This window comes from Populus trichocarpa, chromosome 6, assembly GCF_000002775.5.
Source record: "Populus trichocarpa isolate Nisqually-1 chromosome 6, P.trichocarpa_v4.1, whole genome shotgun sequence".
Taxonomy (NCBI): domain Eukaryota; kingdom Viridiplantae; phylum Streptophyta; class Magnoliopsida; order Malpighiales; family Salicaceae; genus Populus; species Populus trichocarpa.
In genome coordinates, this window is record NC_037290.2 from 8,367,599 (window position 1) to 8,390,380 (window position 22,782).

Genomic DNA, 22,782 nt, shown 5'->3' on the forward strand with positions numbered 1-22,782 from the left:
CACTCTTAAACCAAGATCTTACCTTTAACTTGTAAGTAGATTCACATGTAGTCGCGCAACTACTGAAAAGACACAGAATCAAAGAGGAAATGAACAGTAAGGCTGATTTTGGGACAGTAATATCTAATAACTTGTTGGTTTGCTGGAAATTAGTCAATTGAGGTGGTTGCTAGCCAGCATGCATGATATATCAGGGCAATCTTGCGTTTTACCTTCTTGTCCCCTTTGGAAAGTTAGGGGAGCAAACAAAATATGATATAACTACATTAAATCTAATTTATTTATGCTAATCTCAAGAATTGCTCATGATAAAACTATACACTATGTACTTAATTATCTGATATTCGATTTGGATTATATAACAATGACAACATGGTTATTTGGAAAAAATAAAGAAAAAGGTAATATACAATTGAAGATCTATCTCACTTCAACTTGATGTCTGTAAGATCAAACCAAATTTGCTTGAACACCTTGATAATAAGGTCATGATATTCATCAGAATTGAGTGAAAGATAACAAGCGAGAAGGTCTTCTAAGTCCTTTGATGCCTTGATATTGTTCTCCACTATCATCTCCACCATCGATTCCCTGAAATCTTTCTGGGGATCAAAAGAAGATTTCACAACTGCCAAACTATCCGAAAGGCTTCTTCGCGACCGCGACGATGAACTTGTCGTCGATGACACACTCTTTCGACCATTATTATAAGCCTGGATTTTCTTATTTGAGATTCTTGGAGAATTGACTCTTAGCCTGACTCCTGGTGAAGTCACAGAATTTCTCCGGACAGAACTGGTCTTGTATTCTTTCACTGCAATGCTCTCTTCTTTTACAACCTTGACAGATAAAGAGGCATGAGCATTTGTTTCCTCGTATTTAGCTGGACTCCTTCTATACTTGGTTGGTTCTTGGGTTTCTTTCTTCTTGGTATCTTCAAGTTGATCATCAAATTTAGCAGGCTTTGTTACGATTGGAGGAAGATCAAGATCAGATATGCTATGAAACACTTTCGGATTATCTAAATTCCTAGCAGTAGACTTCTTATCCACACTGATAACAATGCCATCATTGTCAATAGAATCAAGTTTGCAGTCACAAGAGCTTGACCAAGACAACATTTTATCAAATGAGACGGTAGCAAGAGCACTGTCCGACTTGAATTCTGGTGGAAATGAGTCAGAGAAATCTGTCTCCTGGTCAAGAGAACCATCATAAAGAGAAGCTGAGTAGTCTGGAGGAGAATCTGATTTAGTCCAGAGCGTAGCACGGCAGTTACAACCTGCAGAGACATGCTTAGGAGAGGCCTTGATGGTTCTTCTCCTGTTTCTTTGATTCGATGATCTTCTTGGGGGGTCAGGAAAATTGGTGTACGTGGATTTTGAGTTTCTTGGAGAAGTGTGAGGTATTTGTTCACTTGAGATAAGCTCTCTAGTGATGTAGTATGATTTTCTTGGATAAGGATTGTATTGAGGATGTTTTGGTTTGGATGGTGGCTGCTGAGTTTCAGCAGCTGATGTAGCTTGTCTTTTCTTTATGGAATGAGTGGTGGTGTTATGGTTTCTTGTTTTGCCCATTTCTTTGAGCTTGTAAAACCAAGCATTAGGCATCATATCTGATAATCTGAACCTATTGTTGCCCATGAAAAACCCCTCCCTTCTCTTCTCCCAACTCGTTTTCTTTTCTGTGTTTCTGTGTTTGTGAGTGAAGATAGTGGCTAGTGGAACAGAAGAAATTGTTGGATTGTCTATGCCTCTGCTTTGGCTGAAACTCAGAGAGTGTGGAGAGGATAAATAAAGAGGGACGGATTGGAATTGAAGAGAGGGTGCTGTGGTCCATAAATGGTGAAAAAGTTGGCACTAAAGAAATGGGAATGGGGCCCAAGGGTTAATGACTTTCAGTGCCTTATTAAAATTAAATTAAAAATAAAAACTAAAATTACATGTGTCGTTTTCCAACAAAATCATTTAATATTTTAGATGTACAGTTAAATGACTTAAATATTTTTAAAAATAAAAAATTTAAAATTAAGGTCCAGAATTTTTTCAGTATTTTAATGTTTTGATTACACAATAAAATGATTATACTACTCTTGAAAGCAAAAACATAAAACTAATATCCACCGATTTTTTTTTAATTTTCATCATGTTTTTTTAATTGTAATTAATTTTTTAACAAGAATAAATGTAATTAAAAAATAAAAGTGGCACGCATCACTTAATGGGATGTCAATGTTTTTTTGGCGATGCGTGCAACGTCTCATGACGATCAAACATGACCTTCTGCATCAACGTTGCGTTATCCTTTTCCTGTTGTTAAGACACATGTGCACGACGGAACAATGGTTGAGCTCTGGTAGACTTTGTTTTTTACTTTTTCTTCATCTTTTCTCTCTCTTTACCTCAGATTTTACGCCAACTCTTTCAAATATTAAATGTATTATGTAAGTTTGTATTTGTATTAATTTTGGTCTTCATTCTTTTGATTGTTATATGTTTTTCTTTTAATGCTTTTTAAGTTGATATTTCTTTTCAATTTCATCCATCAACATTTTATTTCATTTAATTTTTTTATCCAATTTGATCCTTATTCTTTTGATTGCTATTTTGTTTAGGTTTTTTTTTATCATTTTCTTGATTTATTTTATTTTTCAATTTAGTCCCTCATTATTTTTTTTATTTAATTTTTATACCATATTTGGTTATTGTTTTGATTGTTACTTGCTTTGTTTTTTTTAAAAAAAAATGGATAATTAGGAGTTTTCTTCGTGATTTTTTTTTGTCTTTGTCTTTTATGGGGTAATAATGGTCTAATGACCTGAGTCATAAGTTTTGTTTAACTTTAGTTTTTTTTTATGTCCTTTTTATTAAAATTGATTTTGTTTTCAATTTTATTATTCAACATTAGGTTATTGGACCTTGAGCTTCGTGATTTTTTCCGCTTTTTTTTGTGAGGTTATCTCGATCTCATATCTCGAGTCGTGGGTTAGTCGAGATGTGGGTTAATCGAGATTACTCAAGTTTTTTATGTTAATTTTAATTGATTTTTTTTAATTTTTTTAATTATTTACTTTGCATGAGAATATTTAACTTTCATTGTTTTATTTAATTTTCTATGTGCGGGGTTTTCTAGTCTCACGAGCGGGCCGTGAATTTACGATTTTAACTTGAGTTAAGTGTTTTTGTTATTTTTTAAAATTAATATTTTTTCAGTTTGTCTTTCAACATTTACTTTGCTGGTAATTGAGCTTCAGATTTTTTTTATTTTTTTATGAGGTTATTTCATTCTTATTTAATTTTTGATTTGTTATTAAATAAAATCGTTGAAACTTTTTAAGAATATTTAGAGGGCATCTTTTCATAATATGGAAAGTGTTTTTTTATTAGTTGTTGGCCTTTTTTATTTTTTTTATTTAATCATATTATTAAATTATCTAAGATTATTGAATCAATGATCAAAGTTTTAGATTTTTTGTACTCTTTTAAAAATGCTATTATTTTCTAAGCTTTTTTATTTTCATATTAGGAAGAATGTAGCCTTGTCCATGGCATATCACGTGACATCTATCTGGTATATTACCAAAAAAAAAAAAACAAAAACAAATTCAAATCTGTATCGGGTTAGTATTTGATCCTTTGTTACCAGTTATTGATCACCAATTTAAACCCAGTGATATGTTTACTTTTATATTTGAATTATTGATGGGTCTCGTGCAGTGAACCTCTGGTTTGGAGAGAAACTAAACACACTCCAAGTATAGTTTACAGCAAATGGAGAAGCTATCTCGTTAACAAACAAGCTCTCAGTTGTATCATCTACGTTTGGATGGACACTCTGATGTTGTGTTGTTTATCAGTTTTGTTTGTTTTTATGAATGGATGTGAAGAGTAGAGACCATTGTTTTCACTAAAGTAAGCACTGAGGACATAGTTTGAAGTTGTATCATGATCATTGGCGGACATGAAAGAAACCTAAAAAGGCAAGACCTTACCTTACTTTTCAGGGCTTCAAAATAAGCACTGAGGACATATCTTGGGCTTACCTTACTAGAGGGCTTCAAATTTATTTATATTTTATAGGTCTTGAACATCACAATGGATTAAAGTAGCCCATGCATGCCTAAAGACGGCATGGACTGTTAACAGGGACTGCGCGTCCTAAAGACGGCGCACGCATAAACTTATGTTCCTTCTGCTTCGTCGGATTGCCGGTTGCAATTCTCCTTACTTTAAAATGTAAAATTGGTTTTCCGGGGCTACTCGCAGCACAGATTAGCTGCCTATGCATGATGTTGTGTACAGTGACTCGAACAGATTGGAGGCACCAGGCTAAAACGGCTGAGGAGCTAACTGCAGCTGTTGGAGATAATGATGATCATGGGGATGATTTGGAAACAGGTTTATTTTCAAGCGATAATTGAGTCTCCAAAATCAAGTGGGTGAATGGACATCATCTAACAAAGAAAGTTAAGAGGCTAGATTACGGCATACAACATGAGCTAAACATATTCCTTATGTTCAGAAACTACTGCAGGGAGATATTCATTGTTTTTGATAGTGGAAAAACACAAAGAATTACTCTGTTAGAAATGGTTGAATTATTTATTGATTCATGTCTTAGAAGCAGGATCATCATTTACCTCTTAACTGATACCACATTTGTATACGGAAAAGCAGAAAGCTACAGCTTCTAAATCCCACGAATTCCCTACAGACTATATAGTATACGGCACACGTTCATTGCCCACTATAACAAGGAAAATCAAGAAATATTTCCTTTTACTTCCAAAACAAATTAAAACAGCAAGAGCATGCATGAAATAATTCTTAGCATGCACGACGAGCAATTCAGCAATGTCGCCTTTGAAAACAAAGAGACAGAAAACAGAAACCGCAAATGATACTCAAAACTCCTTAATTGCTCCAAATTCATTTTCTGAATTTTAAATTAGAAAGACGAATTTCAGCATCACAATCCCTTTGATAATACAGTCAAAATATTGGCTGTGTTCACAGACGGTGGCATTGATCAAGAAAACTAGTGTGGTTAACAATAAGCTCGGATATTTGTATTAACGTTCAGACATTATTCGAATAATGAAAAAAACATAAAGCCCGGAATTGATTGACTTGGATTTGCAGCATTCTTCGAACTCCTACCATTCATCTTTGCAGAGAGTGTGTCCGACTTCCGATCTTTCTTTTACGAGAGAGGTCATTCAGATTTTGAAACGCTGCGGTCACTTCCTTTACTCCCTTTTAAGAATGTTTTTAAGATTCAGGTAGTAGTTGTGATTTAAAATGTTTTTATTTATAAATATATTAAAATAATATTTTTTTATTTTTTTAAAATTAATTTTTATATAGTGAATTAAAACAATCTGAAAATATAAAAAATATATTTTTTAGCAAAAAATACATTCAAAATTCAAGGGAAAATAATTTGCACTATGCTTCCAAATAGAGCCTAAATAATAACATGTCATGCTGCAACATCTTATTTTGATCCGACCACATCGACCAACCGATTTTTTTTTGGATCAAAACTTAATATGCTTTTGTTTTTATTTTTAAATGTATTAGTAGAAAAAATAGTAAAAAAGAATATACATGCAGTTCAATAATATACATACAAAACACATAATAAGAAAATAATATATATAACAGACCTATTATCCTACCACGTAATAAAGTAGGTTTGATTTGGATATTTTTTTTTTGTGCCTATCTAATTTTGTAGACTTGATTTGATTTGGACTTCTTACATGGTTATTAAATAATTTTAGCCCAAACAAGCAACATTACAAGAGGGGTTGTCCATGAATCAGATCTTAACCCAAGTTTTATGACTTACAAGAGGGGTTGTCCATGAATCAGATCTTAACCCAAGTTTTATAATTCAAGTCTAATAATGATTCGGATTCTTTAACATGTTTACTAAATACTAAATATAGATCAAATATGAATCTAACTTAATCCGGTTTGATAATGATCCGACCCAAAACTAATATTAATATTATTTTTAATAAAAAAATATTTTTAAAACATAAAAAAATCAAATATAAAAAATAAGAAATAACTATGGCACTGGTTTTAGAGTATTTATTTATGTGGTTGCTTCTAAGTTTGAAGCAGACCACAGAAAAAAACTGTTTGGTTAATTACTAAACATAATTTATTGTTTGTGGGATCCAGTATTTTTTACATTCAAAACGCAAGTTTACTGAAAGCAGCTTCAAGCTGCTTCTCCTTCTCCTGCCATCTTCACAATGGAGAGTGAATTAATTCACTCTTCAATGTTCATAGTCGAACAGGGTCTGGTCCAAACCTAAATGCATTGGACAGGGTCCGACCTAGTAAAAAAATCCAATTATTTTTTTATTTTTAATTGTTTTTTATTCAAAAAACTAGTATTTAACGTTATTCAATGACACTACATAAATTAGAAGGAGATTACATAATGACGTAGCATTTGCAGAATCTGATCGCAATTCCAATTTTATTCCTAATGATATTTTACTTGATATTGTTGCACGCTCAGGAAACCGTAAAAACTGTAGTCCTTGTTAGATGGATTTCGTACGTGATGAAATTGTAGATAGTTTAATGGAACAATAAAAAATATTTTATATAAAGTATTATTTATTTCATGATGTAACAGCAGTAGTTAAATCTACAATATTTAAATTAAAAACCATCATTAATATATATATCTTTTTTAGTTATTTTATAACCTCAATTTGAAAAGTATTCTTAACCAAACACATTAAACTACCTTTTGTTCAACCTCAATTTCAACCACAGTTTTAACCAAACATATATAAATATCAAACCAACCTCAACCAAAAATACTTTTTATAAAATAATTTTTTTTAAATTATAACCATAAAAATTACCACAATATCAAACATACATGAACTCTAAATAAGAAACGTTCGCGGGGCGTATAATTTTACAACTTTACATAAACAATCACGAACCTTCTTTCTTGGAAAAAACCCAAAAGTTTTTTTTTTTATATATCTCTAATGATTTTAACATCAAGTATATAACTTGCTTTGTTTTTCATTTTAAAGCTTGGAACAATCTCAACTTTGTTAGGTAATCATTTTCAGCAATGAATGAGTCATCCATATATAATGACATTTTTTTATTATTATTTTCAGCAATAAACATATCTTTCATGTAAAATGATAAGATGATAAAACTTATATTGGACTATTTAACATACACACAATGATGTTCTTCGATTATTATAAACCCGTCAGTAATGATGGCTCAATAAAATTAAAGATATTAATTTTTAAATGATTGTTTTAATTCATAGATAAATTTGTGAAGTCTGTAATTTTTGCATTTCTGATCTTTTACAACGAAACCAACTAATTGATCCATATAAATCTTTATATTTAATTTTCTATTGAGAAGTTCATCAAGTTTCAAATCCAAACTTACAATGATCACGAATTAAGGCAAACCTAACTATTGAACAAAAACTAATTAGATGTTGGGTTTGAAATTTAAATTAAGCTAGAGCTTCATTTTGAACAAAAACAAACTAACCTTCAAACATTACAATAAATAATCAAAGGAAAATAACGATCTTATCCCATTAATTCCCACCACCAGTCAACCGAAGGAAGATTGTCTTTGGAGAGACATGAACATCGCCATCTGCATTACTGGAGCAACACACAAGTTGCATATGAAAATCCAAATTCTGTTAATATATATTAGACTAATATTTAAGTTTATCATCATGAAAACATGTTAATTAAAGAATATTCAACAAAAACCTAAAGTTTATAAATATTTAAAACTATAAACATATAAAAGCATATTTAATCTTAAACATGCTTTCAATATAAAAAATAATAATAATAGAATTGTAGCATGCATACAAGGAAGTTTATAAATAACAAGAGATGTTTATAAGTAACAGAGATGCATTTGTTATAAGTTTTTTTTTTAAATGTAATTGTCATAATTCTTTTAATTATAATTGAGTTTTTTTTAAAAAAATATATATATAATGCCACAATGTTTGAAAAATATGGAGAAGACGTTGTCACCTATCATTCTCGTGATCTTCAGTTATAGTTAGATGTTAGAGCAATTAATAGACCCGATAGAAATTAGGTTTATAAAATATCTATAACATCGGCTAGAGAAATGAAGTTGGGTCGTAATGCTTCAACTTTAGACACACAACAGTTCAACCCAGACCAGTCAACGTTGAAACTTAAAGCGAGGGTCCTAAAATAAGTCATAAAGATAACAGTAAAATTAGAAAAAGAAAGGAAAGCCAGATAATAGGCGAAATTTGGAGAAAATGATGGAATATATAGCTTTATAATATCCCACTCCTCATCACAGTACTTTTAGCCCAGGATTTCTCACATCGACCTTCATCTTTATATGTGTAATGATGTATTTATTGTTATAAAATTAATATTGAAATTAATAAAATTTTGATATTTAATTTGTTTGGTATTATTGTGATTTTTGTTGTTTTTTAAATTAACATCTATATAACTAAAAAAGAATTACTAATTTTTCAACGGGATTACCGATGATTTTTTTTATTAGTCGATGATTTCATCGGAAATGTAGGTGAGTTACAAAATGGTTAAGAAGTCTTATTACCTATTTGAATCTTTCTAAATATCATCTCGCGTTGAAGATTCTCTAATGATAGTCATAAAGTAAGATCAGGAAAGGAACCCACCATGCAGCACTCACCATTATATCTTTTCAATAATGAACAGCTTTTCTTCACTGACAAATTTACTGCTGAAACAACTCTATATACATAGCTTCTGCCTACGCTCTTGTCTAAATTAGAACATTGATTGTGATAGTGAAAACTTTAAAGGTGGGCTGTCTTATAGCATCAACCATGGCCCCTTTCCCCTGATATATGGCTTTCCCTGACACATCCAGAACCCTGCTTTGTGTCTGCAGCATGTTTTACTGACTTGGAGATGGGTAGTTGGGACAAGTGTTCAAAGATGACGACGACGACAATGGTGAAAGTCAGCAATGTGGTGTCCTCTGGTATGCAACTCTTTTATCATTGTTCAAGAGGGAGATGCCATTTCTTTGGACATGCGGCCATGACTTGGCGATATGGAAATTAGAATTACGAGTGTGTATTGTATTGCGGTAGCTGTTGTGGTTGTGGTTTGAAAAAAGTTGTTTTATAAAAAGTACTTTTAGTTGAGGTTGGTTTGAAAAAATAGGTGTTTGGTTAAAACTATGGTTGAAATTGAAGTTGAAAAAAAAATAGTTTAATGTGTTTGGTTAAAAATGCTTTTGAAATTGAGGTTATAAAATAATTTTATAAAATATATATTAATATTGATGGTCTTTAATTTAAATATTATGGAGTTAACTATTGTTATTACATCGTGAAATAAATCATACTTTATATATATAAAAAAAAATTATTGTTTCATTAAACTATCTACAATTCCATTACGTACAAAATTCATCTGACAAAAACTATAAAATTAGGTAAAATATTATCAAGAATAAAATTGAGATTATAGTACAAGTAAATGTAATGCACCTTAAACTAAAAAAACAAAAAAAAAATTGTTGTTTACGTTCAGTGCGAGTGAAATTAATTAATTACACTGATTAAAAAAAACAAAAAAAACTATTCAGTGAACAGTGGAGCCATGCATCCATTGTTCACTGAACAGTGAAGCATGGTTCTTTTCTTGCAACGTGCAGGAAGCAGCTCCTAGCTGCTTCCTTTGTTCCTGCGTTTCAAACGCAGTATTGCATGGGCCCCATGTACAATAATAAGCAGTTGTTACTTAACCACACAACTTGCACAATTTAGCCGCAGGAAACGTGGACGCCACCACATAGCCAAACAGGTTCTATATCTGAGATCAACAACTATGATTTAGCTAATTAATTGTTTTCCTTATTTGTTTTGTTGGATGCCACTTCTTGAGCAATCTACTTAACTTGTAATTTAAGGGTTGATTTGTTTTGAGTAAAGTGTTTTATAGAATAATATTTTTCAGATTTTTCGTGTTTGTTTCAAGAAAATATTTTCTTGTGTTTATTTCTAGTAAAATATTTTATGGAAAAACCGGTTAATAAAAAACATTTTACAATTAATCTTCAAACTTAATTCATTTATTAGAAAATATTTTCAATTCATGAAATTTCATAAAATATTTTATGAATAGTAATCTTCTTACAATATCATTTATCTAATTATTTCAACCACCATCTACATCTCACAACTAACATTATTTCACCGCCATCTCACCACCACATCCTTTTTTCTTTATAATCACTACCTCCATCTCATTACTACCACTACCATCTCCTCCATAATCACCACCATCATCTCATAACCACCTCCTCTACAAACTATTATTATCTTATCACCATCATCATCTCACAACCACCTTCTTCTTCATAACATTATCTCACCACCACTTTCTTTTCCACCACAATCACCTTTAAAAAATAGTTTATATGTAAAATATATTATAAAAAAATATTGTAAAATATTAAAAAAAAAGACATTTAACATTTAAAATATCCAACACAAAACAAACATACTCTTGGTATTCATGATTTTGTTGAGATCAAAAGGAAAACAATATCCCGTGCCCTATATGCCATATCATTTGACAAGCGGATCATAACAGACAAAGGGTAGAACAAATTCCAACTAATGTAACAAAACTTGGAATCATGATATCAAACTAAAGAAAATATGTGGTATGATATTTAAGTTTTGTGGTTGCTAATATAATAATCACTGAAAGCTTATATGATCGTTAATTTTAGAGCTCATGAAATTAATTAAAATACATGTAAGTTAGCTTGAATATTCATATTAATAATAAAAAAAAAACCACTCACAAAAAAAAAAAAAAAGCCAAAAGAGTTTGGATATTTGGTCACCTTCCCTCGTATTAAAGTAATTAGGCTAATGCTTAGCCGGCAGGAACCCAGTGCACGCATGCATGAATTTGATATTTTGTAAAAGCAATTACTGTTTAAGAAATAATTTTGGGAACTAATCTTTTGATAAAAATAGAATTATTGTATACTTTGCACAAATATATGCATTATAATTGTAAAAAGCTTTGGCATGTCCTTCCTAATCAAATGGTTTCAATCATCATAAACAAGCCTGACATGATAGTTTTGAAACCTGATCTGGTGGGTCGATCCGGAATTGAAACCAAGTTAAGTTGAAGAAAAAATAAGAAAAGTTTATGACTTAGTATGACTTGGCGGGTTGTCCCGGCAAAACCCGGTCAAAAACCCGATTGTAACCTGTTAACTTTTTTTTTTTTTTATCAAAACGACGTCGTTTTGATTTTTTTAAAATAGAAATTGACCCGGACGACCTGGTCAAAACCCGGAACCCGAGCTTTGAACCAGACCGGGTTTAAAAATTATACCTGGAACTACTAGAAGGACAACATGAATTCCATCACTCTCTAGTAGAGATGTGAAAAAATTCATTTGACTATATAATCTATTGAATTTGCCTTGCATTATTATTTTGAAATTATACTATAAAACAAGATTCCCATCAATGCTTTAATTTAAAAAGAAATAACTTGATTAATACTCGATCACATCATTTCGATACACTAAACTCTAAAACTGTTCAGAATATCCTCTAATTGTTAGGATAAAAAAGAAAAAGAAAAAGAAAAAAGAGTACGATATTGACTGTCAGACTACCTATGTCCTATGATTTCCTTATCAACACGTAGCACCATCGGATGGATAAATTACCATCCACATGTCAGAATCCCAAAAGAATTTGGAGCAGTCAGTTTCTTAGGCAAACCAACACGCTCACATTAACATTCCCTTAAAAATTAAAGCCTTGGAGTCAATGCCTTACGTTAGTGCATTACATAACATGGTAGAAGTAGAAGTAGAAGTAGAAGTACAAAGAGAGAGAGAGAGAGATAGAGAGAGAGAGTTGCATCGTAGTTAGTGGATTCATTCAAGATTACTTTTTTTTTACTACTTTCTTTTCATGGATTCAAGATCTAGAGGATTAATCCATTGAAACTTCTTTGAAGACTTCTTCGCAGTCAATTCAAGAAACTAGAAAAATGGGTTTTGAGGAGTTTGACCTTTCGAGTTTCTTGAAAAACCCATAAAAAATATGAAAGGAAAAGATTGGTTTTTGGGTTTCTAAATGATTATCAAAGAATTGGGTTCTTAGCTCAAATGGGGGAGGGTGTAAGTGTTAATGCGGCAGCAATGCACACAGCTATGAACGCTGTGCAAGCACTTGGGAGAGGATTTGATGTGAACTATGATACAAGGTTGTTGTATTGTAAAGGAGTTACTGGGTCTAAAGTGGTGGAGATTGATCAGGAACATGCTAGAGATCTTTTGTTGTGTGGTGGGTTTGTAGTGCCTAATGTTTCTAGGGACATAAAAAACTCTTTGGTCCCAATTGGACGCCAGAGTTCAGGTGTTCGCACTTTTCAAGAGGTTGGTTAATTTTTTTATTTTTTTCTGGTTTTGATTTTGAAGTTCTGTTCTTTTCTTGTGTTGTAAGAATCCATGTTTAGTATTGGAGGCTTTGAGTATTAGGCTATAGTGGTATTGAATATAGCTTGAATTGAACTTGATCAATTTAGTTGCTTTTGCCACCAGTACCAAGTGGATGGAAAGTTTAGCTTGTCTCTTGGATCATTTCTGCAGTTTATTGGCACTTGGTTATTTCATGTGTCTAAAGCCTGGTTATTTGATATTTCCTTGGATTTTTTCTTATAGTGTTAATTGATGTTCCTTAGAGCATCAGTCAAGAGTCAAGACCTTGTGTTAGAGCTTTTGGGTTGTATCTTGACACAGGGCTATAACCATCTTTGAGTGCTCAAGTTTCTGCAGTGAATGATGTCTGGAGTTACAAAATGCAAACTGAAAATTAAGACATCAGCTCTATTGGTTGATTAGTAGTGTGGTTACGCTTGATTGTCTAGAGTTTGATGAGGTTTTTGGTTTTTAATCTTAAAAATGATTGAGATAAAATAACGCTCGCCAAACTTCTGTGGTGCTAAGAATTGACTGCTAAACGAATTGTATTGATATTTTCCCTACTTCAAATACTGATACAAGCTGTTTTAAATGATCGAAATCATTGTAGTTGTTCTAATGTTCTTCTCATGACGAATAATGCAGATGGTGGAGTACTTTAATCAAAAGGCCAACCTATCAGGAGGTCTTCCTCTTGGCTGCTTCAATTCTGCTTTTAGTTTTACTGGTTCAAAGCACATCGATGCTGCAGTTTCAAAGACCCTTTCTATGGATGGATATTATATCCCACTTGCCAAGGTCCAACTTATGAGATCCCCCTTAGTGTTGCATGAAAATGTTAAAAGGGCTGTTCCAACCTGTTGGGATCCTCCATCCTTGGCGAGGTATGAGTTTTAATTCTCTGAAGTATGAAGGAATATTTTTGCATCACAGCTTTAGTTGTCTAACAATTGCATCCTTCTTTTCCAGCTTCATTGAAAATTTTGGGACACACGTTATTACTTCTGTAACTATTGGTGGTAAGGATGTGATATATGTTAAACAACACCAGTCATCGCCTTTGTCAACCCTGGAGATTAAACACTATGTACAGGATATTGGAAATCAGAGGTTTTCTGACATGGAGGGTCATACGAGTTCAGGTCCTATGAAACTCAAGGATAAGGCTAGTCCCAGGATATTCCCTTATTTCTTTGTCTACCTTCCTTAACATTTCCTTACTTGGTCACCTGTAACTTAAAACAGATTATTCTTGATTTTGCAGGGTGGTGATTCTGGCATATTTAACAGCCAAGGAATATACCCTCAGCCAACTAGTGCGCCATATCTTACTGGCAAAGAAGTATAGAAATCATTCATTTTCTTTGCTTCTTAGCTATAATCACTCTTTCACCTCGCCGAGGTTATGATGTCAAATGTTCTATTTGTTGAACTGTTTTACGATGCCTTTTGTTGTCATTTTAACGCATATAATATTTTTTATAGGAAGATGCTTGATGGAAAGTAGTATTCCATCCAAACATAATTTTCCTGAACATGTTAACCATAATGCTTCAATTGAGCATACGAGGCTTTACTCCATATATTTGTCTTGTAGTTCCCATTCGAGTTCCTTATTTGAATTCTCTGTGTAGTACTCCAAATTAAACTATGCTTTCCTTTAAAAAGGTTTGCTTCCAGATGTCCTGAATTTTCCACATTTGTTCCATGTTTGGATTTTGTAATCCATTTGCTATTGCAATGATGTTTTCCAGGATGCAATGGTTGGATTTGGAATGAATTAACAAATGGTTTTTGGCTTTTTTTGTCTAGAAGGTTTACTTGCAATTGCTGTCATGATTTTTCAGGACAAAAGGATCGCTCTTTTGCAGTATTCTATCTCATTTTATTGCATTTGAGAAGTTGTCTCTGTTTGCCAACTCTGTATTTGCATGAATACAGTCTGAATACTTTTGTCAAGAAATCATCCCTGCGCTGTTAATCATTATTTATTCCTGAGGTTCAAAACCTTGCTTTGATGGATCAATTTGAAGCCTTAAACATTTTTTCGGTTATTCTTGTCTGTGCAGCATGTTACAGTCATTTTCTGCAGGAGGGGAGGAGATGATTTGGAACAAAATCATATTAAATGGGCAAGAACTGTACAGTCATCTCCTGATGTCATTGAGATGAGTTTTGTTCCTATCACAGATCTCCTTGTTGGGGCACCTGGAAAGGAGCATCTGTGTCGTGCTATTGCTCTATATCTTGAATGTAAGACAAGTAGACTGTTTAGTCAGAATCCTCTCCCTCTTATATGCTGTTTTTCTAGTAGGTAGTGCTACTCTTAACTGCCAGTCTTTTCTTTTTTTTAACAATTGTGCCCAGACAAACCTCAGATAGAAGAGCTCAGATATTTTCTGGAGTTCCAGATTCCTCGAATTTGGGCTCCAGTACAGGACAATTTTCCTGGCCACCAAAGAAAGGAACCTGTTTGCCCATCTTTGCAGTTCAGCATGATGGGGCAAAAGCTTTATGTCAGTCAGGAGCAGGTATAAATTCTTTTGTTGCCTTTCTATACATTTTTGTCCCGAGTGAAAGATGGCTCGATTATTTACATTATTTTGAGGAACAGCGTTAAAGAGTTTACTATGTACTGTTGTATTTCTTAAAATATATGTAGCAACTGAAATTTGTCAATAGTGTTCTACCACCAAACAATTTATTACTGTTAGTTGGATGCTCTGTAGAGGGGTCATGATTCTTCGGGTGTAACCATTGGTTGTCTAATTTAACCAAAAGACAATCCTACTAGCTAATGTAAAGGGTAAACCTTGACAAAACTTGGTTTTTGATTTTGACTTAAACTTGGCTACAGATATCAGTAGGACGCAAGCCTGTCACAGGTTTACGACTATGTATGGAAGGAGCCAAGCAGAATCGCCTGCGTATCCATCTTCAACACTTGGCATCTCTTCCTAAAATCCTTTTGCCATACTGGGACACCCATTTCGCAATTGGTGCTCCCAAGTGGCAGGGACCTGAGGAGCAGGACAGCCGATGGTTTGAACCAGTGAAATGGATGAATTTCTCTCATGTGAGCACTGCTCCAGTTGAGAACCCTGAAACTTTTATTGGTGACCAATCCGGTGTCAATATTGTCACTGGGGCTCAGCTTGGAGTGTGGGATTTTGGTTCAAGAAATGTCTTGTACATGAAACTTTTGTATTCTAGGATACCGGGCTGCACAATACGAAGATCCTTGTGGGACCACATGCCCAATGACAAGTCAAAGAAATTCCCCGCTGTAAATAATACCAACTCTGGTGACACAAGTTCAGCTTCAAGAGGAAATGTTGCAGGGAACAAGTTGGCTAAGTTTGTTGATATGTCCAAGATGAGAAAAGGGCCTCAAGATCCCCCAGGACATTGGCTAGTTACAGGTGGAAAGCTTGGTGTAGAGAAAGGCAGAATAGCTTTGAGAGTGAAATACTCCTTGCTGAATTATTGAGCTTAGCATTATGGTTTATATGCTGATGTGCAATGCTGTACTATATAGGCAGTGTTTTTGATGCAGAAGAACTCGTGGTCATCGTGTGTGTAAACTTTTGAAACATGATGATCTCGGTTGAATGGATGAGGATATGTAAGTAGATGGTATTTTAGGGTTTCTTCCAGTGTCGAAGGTCAAATCTGTATACTTGTAAGCTGTGAATTTTGTAGAGAAGTTCTCTTTGATAAGGGATGTAGGAATTGCCTCTAAATGTGATTGTTCATATGCCTACAGCATAATAGAGTTCTGAATTATTTTGTTTTCTAATCTTTTTCTCCTCTGAAGTATATTTTCGCCCTTACCGAATGCAATTGCCCTCATCTCATGAGTGTGCAGAGTTGCACCTGAGATTTGCCATGACGCTTGCAGGTCTGTTTAGCCATGTTATGCTTACAAATTAAGCATTTACTTAGATAATTGTTCGTGTTAAGGTTAAATTAACACTTTTGACTCTGTCTTTATATATATTATTGAGGACGTTGCTCCGACGTGATATATGTGACTTTGTGGGTTAAAGGAAATGAGATAACCGGTAAAAATATTGTTTGGTTTTAAAAAAATATTCTAAAATAATATTTATTTTTTAATATTTAGATGATAACATGTTGGATTGATATATGTTAACCTGCTAAATTCTAGAGCCGAGTCATGTACTCGACTATATTTAATAAAATTAATTTTGATTTAATTATATAATAAAAAAGTAGATGTTCATGGTAAAGAAACAAAAAAAAATAAAAAATAAAAACTTGCTAATGTTAAAAAAAGATTTCTATAATCTAATATAAAAATAAAGTAAAAGTTTAATAAAATAATATCTAAAATATATTTTTAATTAATTTAAAAATTTATTAAAATAACATATCAAATATATTTTAAAATAATTAAATTTAATTTTAATTATTGAAAAAAAACATAAGTAAAAAAATCAGATGCATGGGCCTTGATAGCCTAGCATGTCTAGGTCATCATAATAAGTCCAGGTGCAATGGCCTTCTAGCGCACGTATGACGTTTTTTTCTTTTCTTTTCAAATTGAATGAATGACACGTAGTCCATCAATTGCTTTTCAGAAGAAGCAGATGACAAGTTGTTTGGATGTCTAATTTCCAGTCACTAGTGAAGTGGCTAAAAAATTAAATTAGAGTTTTTTTGGACTAAAAGAACAAATTTTTTACATATTTTCACTTAAAAACACTCTTATAGACTTAATAAATAAATTCTTCAACATAAAAAATATTCTTTTACCCTTAATAACAAATTCCTCAACACAAAAAATCCCCAAGACAATTAAGTAATACAAAGTCAAATTGAAAAAAAAAAAATCTTTCAACCTCTTTAGTATTTCTAGTAATATGAAAGTCTAAAAACCATAGTTTTGAAACCTGGTCCGGCCCGGCGGGTCAACCCGGGGCTAGAACCGGGCCGGGTTGAAGAAAAAATAGGGGAAGAAAAAACTCGACGTGACCCGGCTGACCTGGCGACCTGGTTGATCCGGCAAGATCCGGTCAAAAACTCGGTTCTAAAACGATTTCGTTTTGATTTTTTTAAAAAAAAAATTGACCCGGGCGACCCGGTGACCCGGTTAAAACCCGGGACCCGGGCCTTGAACCGGGTTGGCCACTAGACCGGGTCTGAAAACTATGCTAAAAAACCATAATGATACTTTTCTGGTCAAGATGAAAACTTTGATATCAAAATTAACTATTTTTGTCAACAAAATCTGACCATTCAACATCTTTCTTTTTTTTCTATTGTTTTTTTTTATAGCTCTCTCTCATTTTTCATGCTGAATAACTGAAAAATAAATAAAATAAAATTTTAAACTAAAATATATAATTGTCAAACTAAAAAAAATAAAAGAAGAAATACTAAGTAAAATGTTTCAAAAAGGAATTGTCACCAAAATTTAAAAAAGGACTGCCGCTTTTAATTTTCCATCTTCAAACTTTTAATTTCTTACTAACAACAAAATTAAATTATTTTTTACAAACAAAATATTAATATAATATTGAGATATATTTTTTTTGAAATTATAATAACTTTATAAAAAATAAATTAAAATAAATTATCGAGTTTTCAATCACTATAATATTAAGAAATAAAATTAAAAAAAATTAAATATTAAAAAAAAAACTAAAAAGAATACAAAATACTTGTGAGCTGTTAAGAATGAATTCACCGGTTCTTTTAGGTTTTTTTTAATGAAATCAGTCGGAGGCATGCTTTTTCCAGTCAGTTCTTACATGTTTTTTTCCAGAGAAAACATGCCTGCTTTATTATAAAAGCAGGCCCTTTGTCAAATTTCTAAAAAGTGGATAAAGAACTGCTGAACTTATAATTAAGCACAGCATCAGGATCAAATAGAATCTTATTGAAGTCTTTTGCCGGGGCTCTGTGTTTATACCTCAACTGCGGTTTAGATGATTAGTTTTGGCTGAGTGCCGATCACTTTGAGCCGTAAAGTGTAAATATCAAGGGTAAAAGTAATTAAAACTGGTCTTCTTATTCCATACCATACCTTCTTTCATTTTTCTTTTTTTCTTTTACAATTCTGGGAATTAATTAGTATTCATACTGGCACTTGAAAGCCTTGGTGCCTTTGGGTACCTCAGCATAACCGGCCACACATATAACTACATGTTTTTTCAGCTTGAAAAACAAGTCTTGGTGGGCATTTAACTTTACTAGAATTGGCCTCCTTCGAAAGTTTGTCCAAATTGCCAATTCGCAGGCACAATATTGTAGCTGGTAACAGTCGTGCCATCACTTGCTGTGACTCTGAAGGAGAGGCTTTGGCCGTTGAGATATGAGTTGCTCTGCCAATCTTGGCCCCAATTCCTTGACATGGTTTGCCACCCAGTTCTAGATCCCTTGACAGACACAGCATGAACATCCCCTGCACCAGCCACATTGGTTATCAAGACCAGGTTGAAGTAAGAATGACCATTAATGGTGAACCTTATGCCTCCTTTCTTCACACATGGGACCCTGTCAAGAAACCACAAACAAATTAAAATGATGTTGTTTCAAATTGTCAAACATTAAGGAACAATAATAGAACTTCTGAATGGACTAGACTAAGGCACGGTCATGACTGATGCCATGACATTTTACTAATTGAGGATGTCTTGAAAATACCTTCTAAAGAGTACAGGAACAATCCCAGCTCGATATTGCGCGATTTTCAAGAAAGCTGGCTGCGCCAAATCAAAATGTTGTAGAGGGGGATTGCACCAACCACCATCGTCATTAGCCAAAGCATAATTAGGAGGACAAAAGTTGGTAGCTGTCACGGTGATGGTACTGGAATGGCACCATTTAGGATCATTGTTACAGCGTATCTGGAAGCATGCTCCACAGCTCAAGCCATTATTGAAAAGAGCAGTGCTTAGAGCTGCAGTGCTAGTTCCATACCCTTGGCTGTACAGGTTTCCATATCCACAAGCTCCCCCTGCAACCAGCACCACATGCATCTTATAGGAAACACAAGACCAAAGCATGAAGACTTGTTGTATGGAAATAATTGCAATATACAAGTACATCTCCTGTGATTAATTGTTCGATCTCGATCATGCACGCTTGGAATAAGCATTCACGTGTTCACATGTGATACACATATAACCTAGATCATCTAATGTGGCAACACTCTAATGTGCTTAGCTTACCCATTGTGCCAGACGCGTCACTGCCGCCGTAGAATGTGGCGTGACCAATCTGCCAGCCACCACGGTCTCCACAAGTGCCATGAAATAACAAGCTGAATACAAGAAATAACTGAAGGAATACAGAAAATTGCATTGCTTTAGTTGCCATTATATATGTTTTTGTGTTGTTACTGTGCAAAAGAAACAAGTAGTGGCAAGAAATAAAGCTTGATTAGAGGAAGGACACAAAGGCTAGCTCGAGCGTGGTAGGATATGAGAAATGGTGTTGGCTATTTATACAAGTGGGAAGTGCACTTGCTGAGGCAATTAGGAGTGGACTCTTGGGCTTTGTTTATTATTACAGCATGCAAGTTAGCGGTTGGACGTTAGAGCTATAATTAGAACCGACCTAACGGCTGGGGGCATTTAGCATCCACACATGCCTGTGAAGTTTGATGAGATTATTTATAATTATTATTTTTTCTAAAATAATAATAACAATAACAGCAAAATTGTGAGCAGAGTCCATGAAATGGTTGGCTTTGATTTGTATCCAAAATCTTTGATATTCCTGACAATCATGGAAGAGGTGTTTAGGAGGGTCACGGGGACGGAGGCAATAACATTATGGCTTATCCAAGCGTATCTAATCTAGTCTAGAAGAAGAAAAGATGTAGTTGACATGTCAGCTGACTATTGGATGGTTGACCACACATGTGAGCAACAGATTTGTTAGTTTAGCTAACACGAGATGACTTGCCCGCGCGCTGCCGCGGGCTTATAAAACAAATATACTTGATAGTGTTATAATTGTGAACCAGCGCTAGATAAGTAATAGAAATTAAAGGTATGATGGAGCAAATATTTCATGACGGAAAAAAAAAGTTGTGTTGGTGATCAAAAACTTAGAGACTGAACAAAATGATTTGTAGCAATCTACAGTGTTTTGTGAGGAAAGATACAGTGCTTTCGCCACATGATTTAGCTTTTCAGTTAATAAAAAGCAAAAAAAAAATACAAAGCTAAATTCTCTACCAACTTAATATTAAAAAAAAACCAACAAAGATAATTTTGGAAGGAAAAAAACCCATGAGAAAAAATATTGCAGTAATTGACAATTTTTTGTGAGGAAAATTAGAGCGTTTTTCCCAATAAAATAAACTAAAAAACTATTTAGAGAAATATTGTAGCAATCCACAGTGTTTTGTGAGAAAAACTACAACGCTTTCCTCATATGATTTAGCTTTATTGTAATTATAATTCTTAACCAACTCAATATTAAAAAAAAAATCAACAAAGATAATTTTGAAAAAAATCATTAAAAAATCACATGGGAAAACACTACAACAATTCACAGTGTTTTCAAGAAAAAAAATAACAAAGCTAAATTCTTAATCGGCTCAATATTAAAAAAAAATCAACATAGATAATTTTAGAAAAAAAACAAACACCAAAAAAGGGGGGAAAATCATGTTGGAAACACTGTAGCAATTCACAATGTTTTGTGATGAAAGCTACAGTGCTTCCCCACATGATTTAGCCTTATTTGTAATGACTTGTAATTGTAATTCACAAACAACTCAATATTAAAAAAATAAAATTGAAAAAGATAATTTGAAAAAAATTATAACAAAAAAAACTATGCGGAGAGACACCGTAGCAATCCACAATGTTTTATGAGCAAAGCTACAATACTTTCCCCACATGATTAAGCTTTATTACAAAGTTAAATTTTAACCAAATCAATATTTTAAAAAATAAAATTGACGAAAATGATTTTGGAAAAAAATATTACAAAAAAAAAACACAAAAGAAACTGGAAAAAAACTATGTGAGAAAAAACTGTATCAATCCATAGTGTTTTTTGAGGAAAAACTTGTATTTATTTGTAATTACAATTCTTAACCAGCTTAATATTTAAAAAATAAAATTGACGAAGATAATTTTAGGGAAAAACATAACGAAAACAGAAAAAAAACCATGTGAGAAAAAACACTGTAGCAACCAACAGTAATTTTCGAGGAAAGTTAAAGTGTTTTCCTCACATATTGTAAATGTAATTTTTAACCAGCTCAATATTAAAAAATAAAATTAAAAAAGATAATTTCGGAGAAAATCATTAAAAAAAACCATGCGGAGAAACACTGTAGCAATAAACAATGTTTTAAAGAAAAACAAATTACAAAACTAAATTCTCAATTAGCTTCATATTAAAAAAGATCAAAAAATATAATTTTAAAAAATAAAAAAATAAAATAAAAAAACATCGCAGCAATCCACAGTATTTTCAAGAAAAAAATTACAAAGCAAAAATTTTAACCAGGTCAATATTTAAAAAATAAAATCAACAAAATTAATTTTGGAAAAAACAAAAAAAAAATAAATGAAAAAAAAGAAAAATTAGGAAAGTTGAAAAAAAAAATTTGAAAACAAAAAAAAGGGAAAAGTAAAAAAAAAAAAAAAAAAAAAGAAGAAGAAGAAGAAGAAGAAGAAAAAGAAGAAGAAGAAAAGTGGGGAAGAATCACTGTGGATTACTGTTGTAATCCACAGTGAAATGTGTGTGGGGGAACAGTGATTCCCCCACACCATTTAGAGTATGTGTTAATTAATGTATTAATGGGTTGGCGCTGATATGCCGGCACACTAAATAAGACCTAGTTTATTTTGGCATTTTAAAAGTGTGTTTTTTTAAAATTAAAAAATTTTGTTATTTTTTTAAAATTTATATTTTTTAGTGTTTTTGGATTATTTTAATGTATTGATGTCAAAAATAATTTTTAAAAAATAAAAGGCATTATTTTGATGTATTTTCAAGTGAAAAGCACTTTGAAAAGTAATTACTATCACACTCTCAAACACCCCTGAGTCACGTGTCAAAGCTGAGGTGTATAAACTAGGTATCATGTGTCTAAAATATTTGGTCTTTATAGACTATAGCAGTGGCTTGCTAAATCACAATTTTGATTACTTGAAATTAAACAAGTATGTATATATATATATATATATAACCGGGTAAAATCTCTATCTAAAGTATTATTTCAAAAGAATAAGATAAT

The 22,782-nt window shown here is 32.7% G+C and overlaps 3 protein-coding genes across 3 annotated transcripts; 1 reads left to right on the plus strand and 2 right to left on the minus strand.

Moving 5' to 3' along the window:
* Positions 1-326: 326 nt before the first annotated feature.
* Positions 327-1,830, minus strand: LOC7468083 (transcription repressor OFP1). Its single transcript, XM_002309144.4, has one exon. The coding sequence runs from the start codon at positions 1,641-1,643 to the stop codon at positions 426-428; it is 1,218 nt and encodes a 405-aa protein (XP_002309180.1). The 5' UTR covers positions 1,644-1,830; the 3' UTR covers positions 327-425.
* Positions 1,831-11,900: 10,070 nt separating this feature from the next.
* On the plus strand, positions 11,901-16,347 carry LOC7468084 (MACPF domain-containing protein CAD1). The gene is made up of 7 exons (XM_024604248.2): positions 11,901-12,503; positions 13,194-13,432; positions 13,518-13,713; positions 13,813-13,890; positions 14,618-14,801; positions 14,916-15,079; positions 15,406-16,347. The coding sequence occupies exons 1-7, from the start codon at positions 12,234-12,236 to the stop codon at positions 16,036-16,038; spliced, it is 1,764 nt and encodes a 587-aa protein (XP_024460016.1). The 5' UTR covers positions 11,901-12,233; the 3' UTR covers positions 16,039-16,347.
* A 2,219-nt stretch (positions 16,348-18,566) lies between these two features.
* Positions 18,567-19,980, minus strand: LOC7468085 (expansin-A8). The gene is made up of 3 exons (XM_002309145.4): positions 19,748-19,980; positions 19,221-19,533; positions 18,567-19,070 (listed from the first exon to the last, which is right to left on the minus strand). The coding sequence occupies exons 1-3, from the start codon at positions 19,893-19,895 to the stop codon at positions 18,767-18,769; spliced, it is 765 nt and encodes a 254-aa protein (XP_002309181.2). The 5' UTR covers positions 19,896-19,980; the 3' UTR covers positions 18,567-18,766.
* Between the last annotated feature and the right edge of the window lie 2,802 nt (positions 19,981-22,782).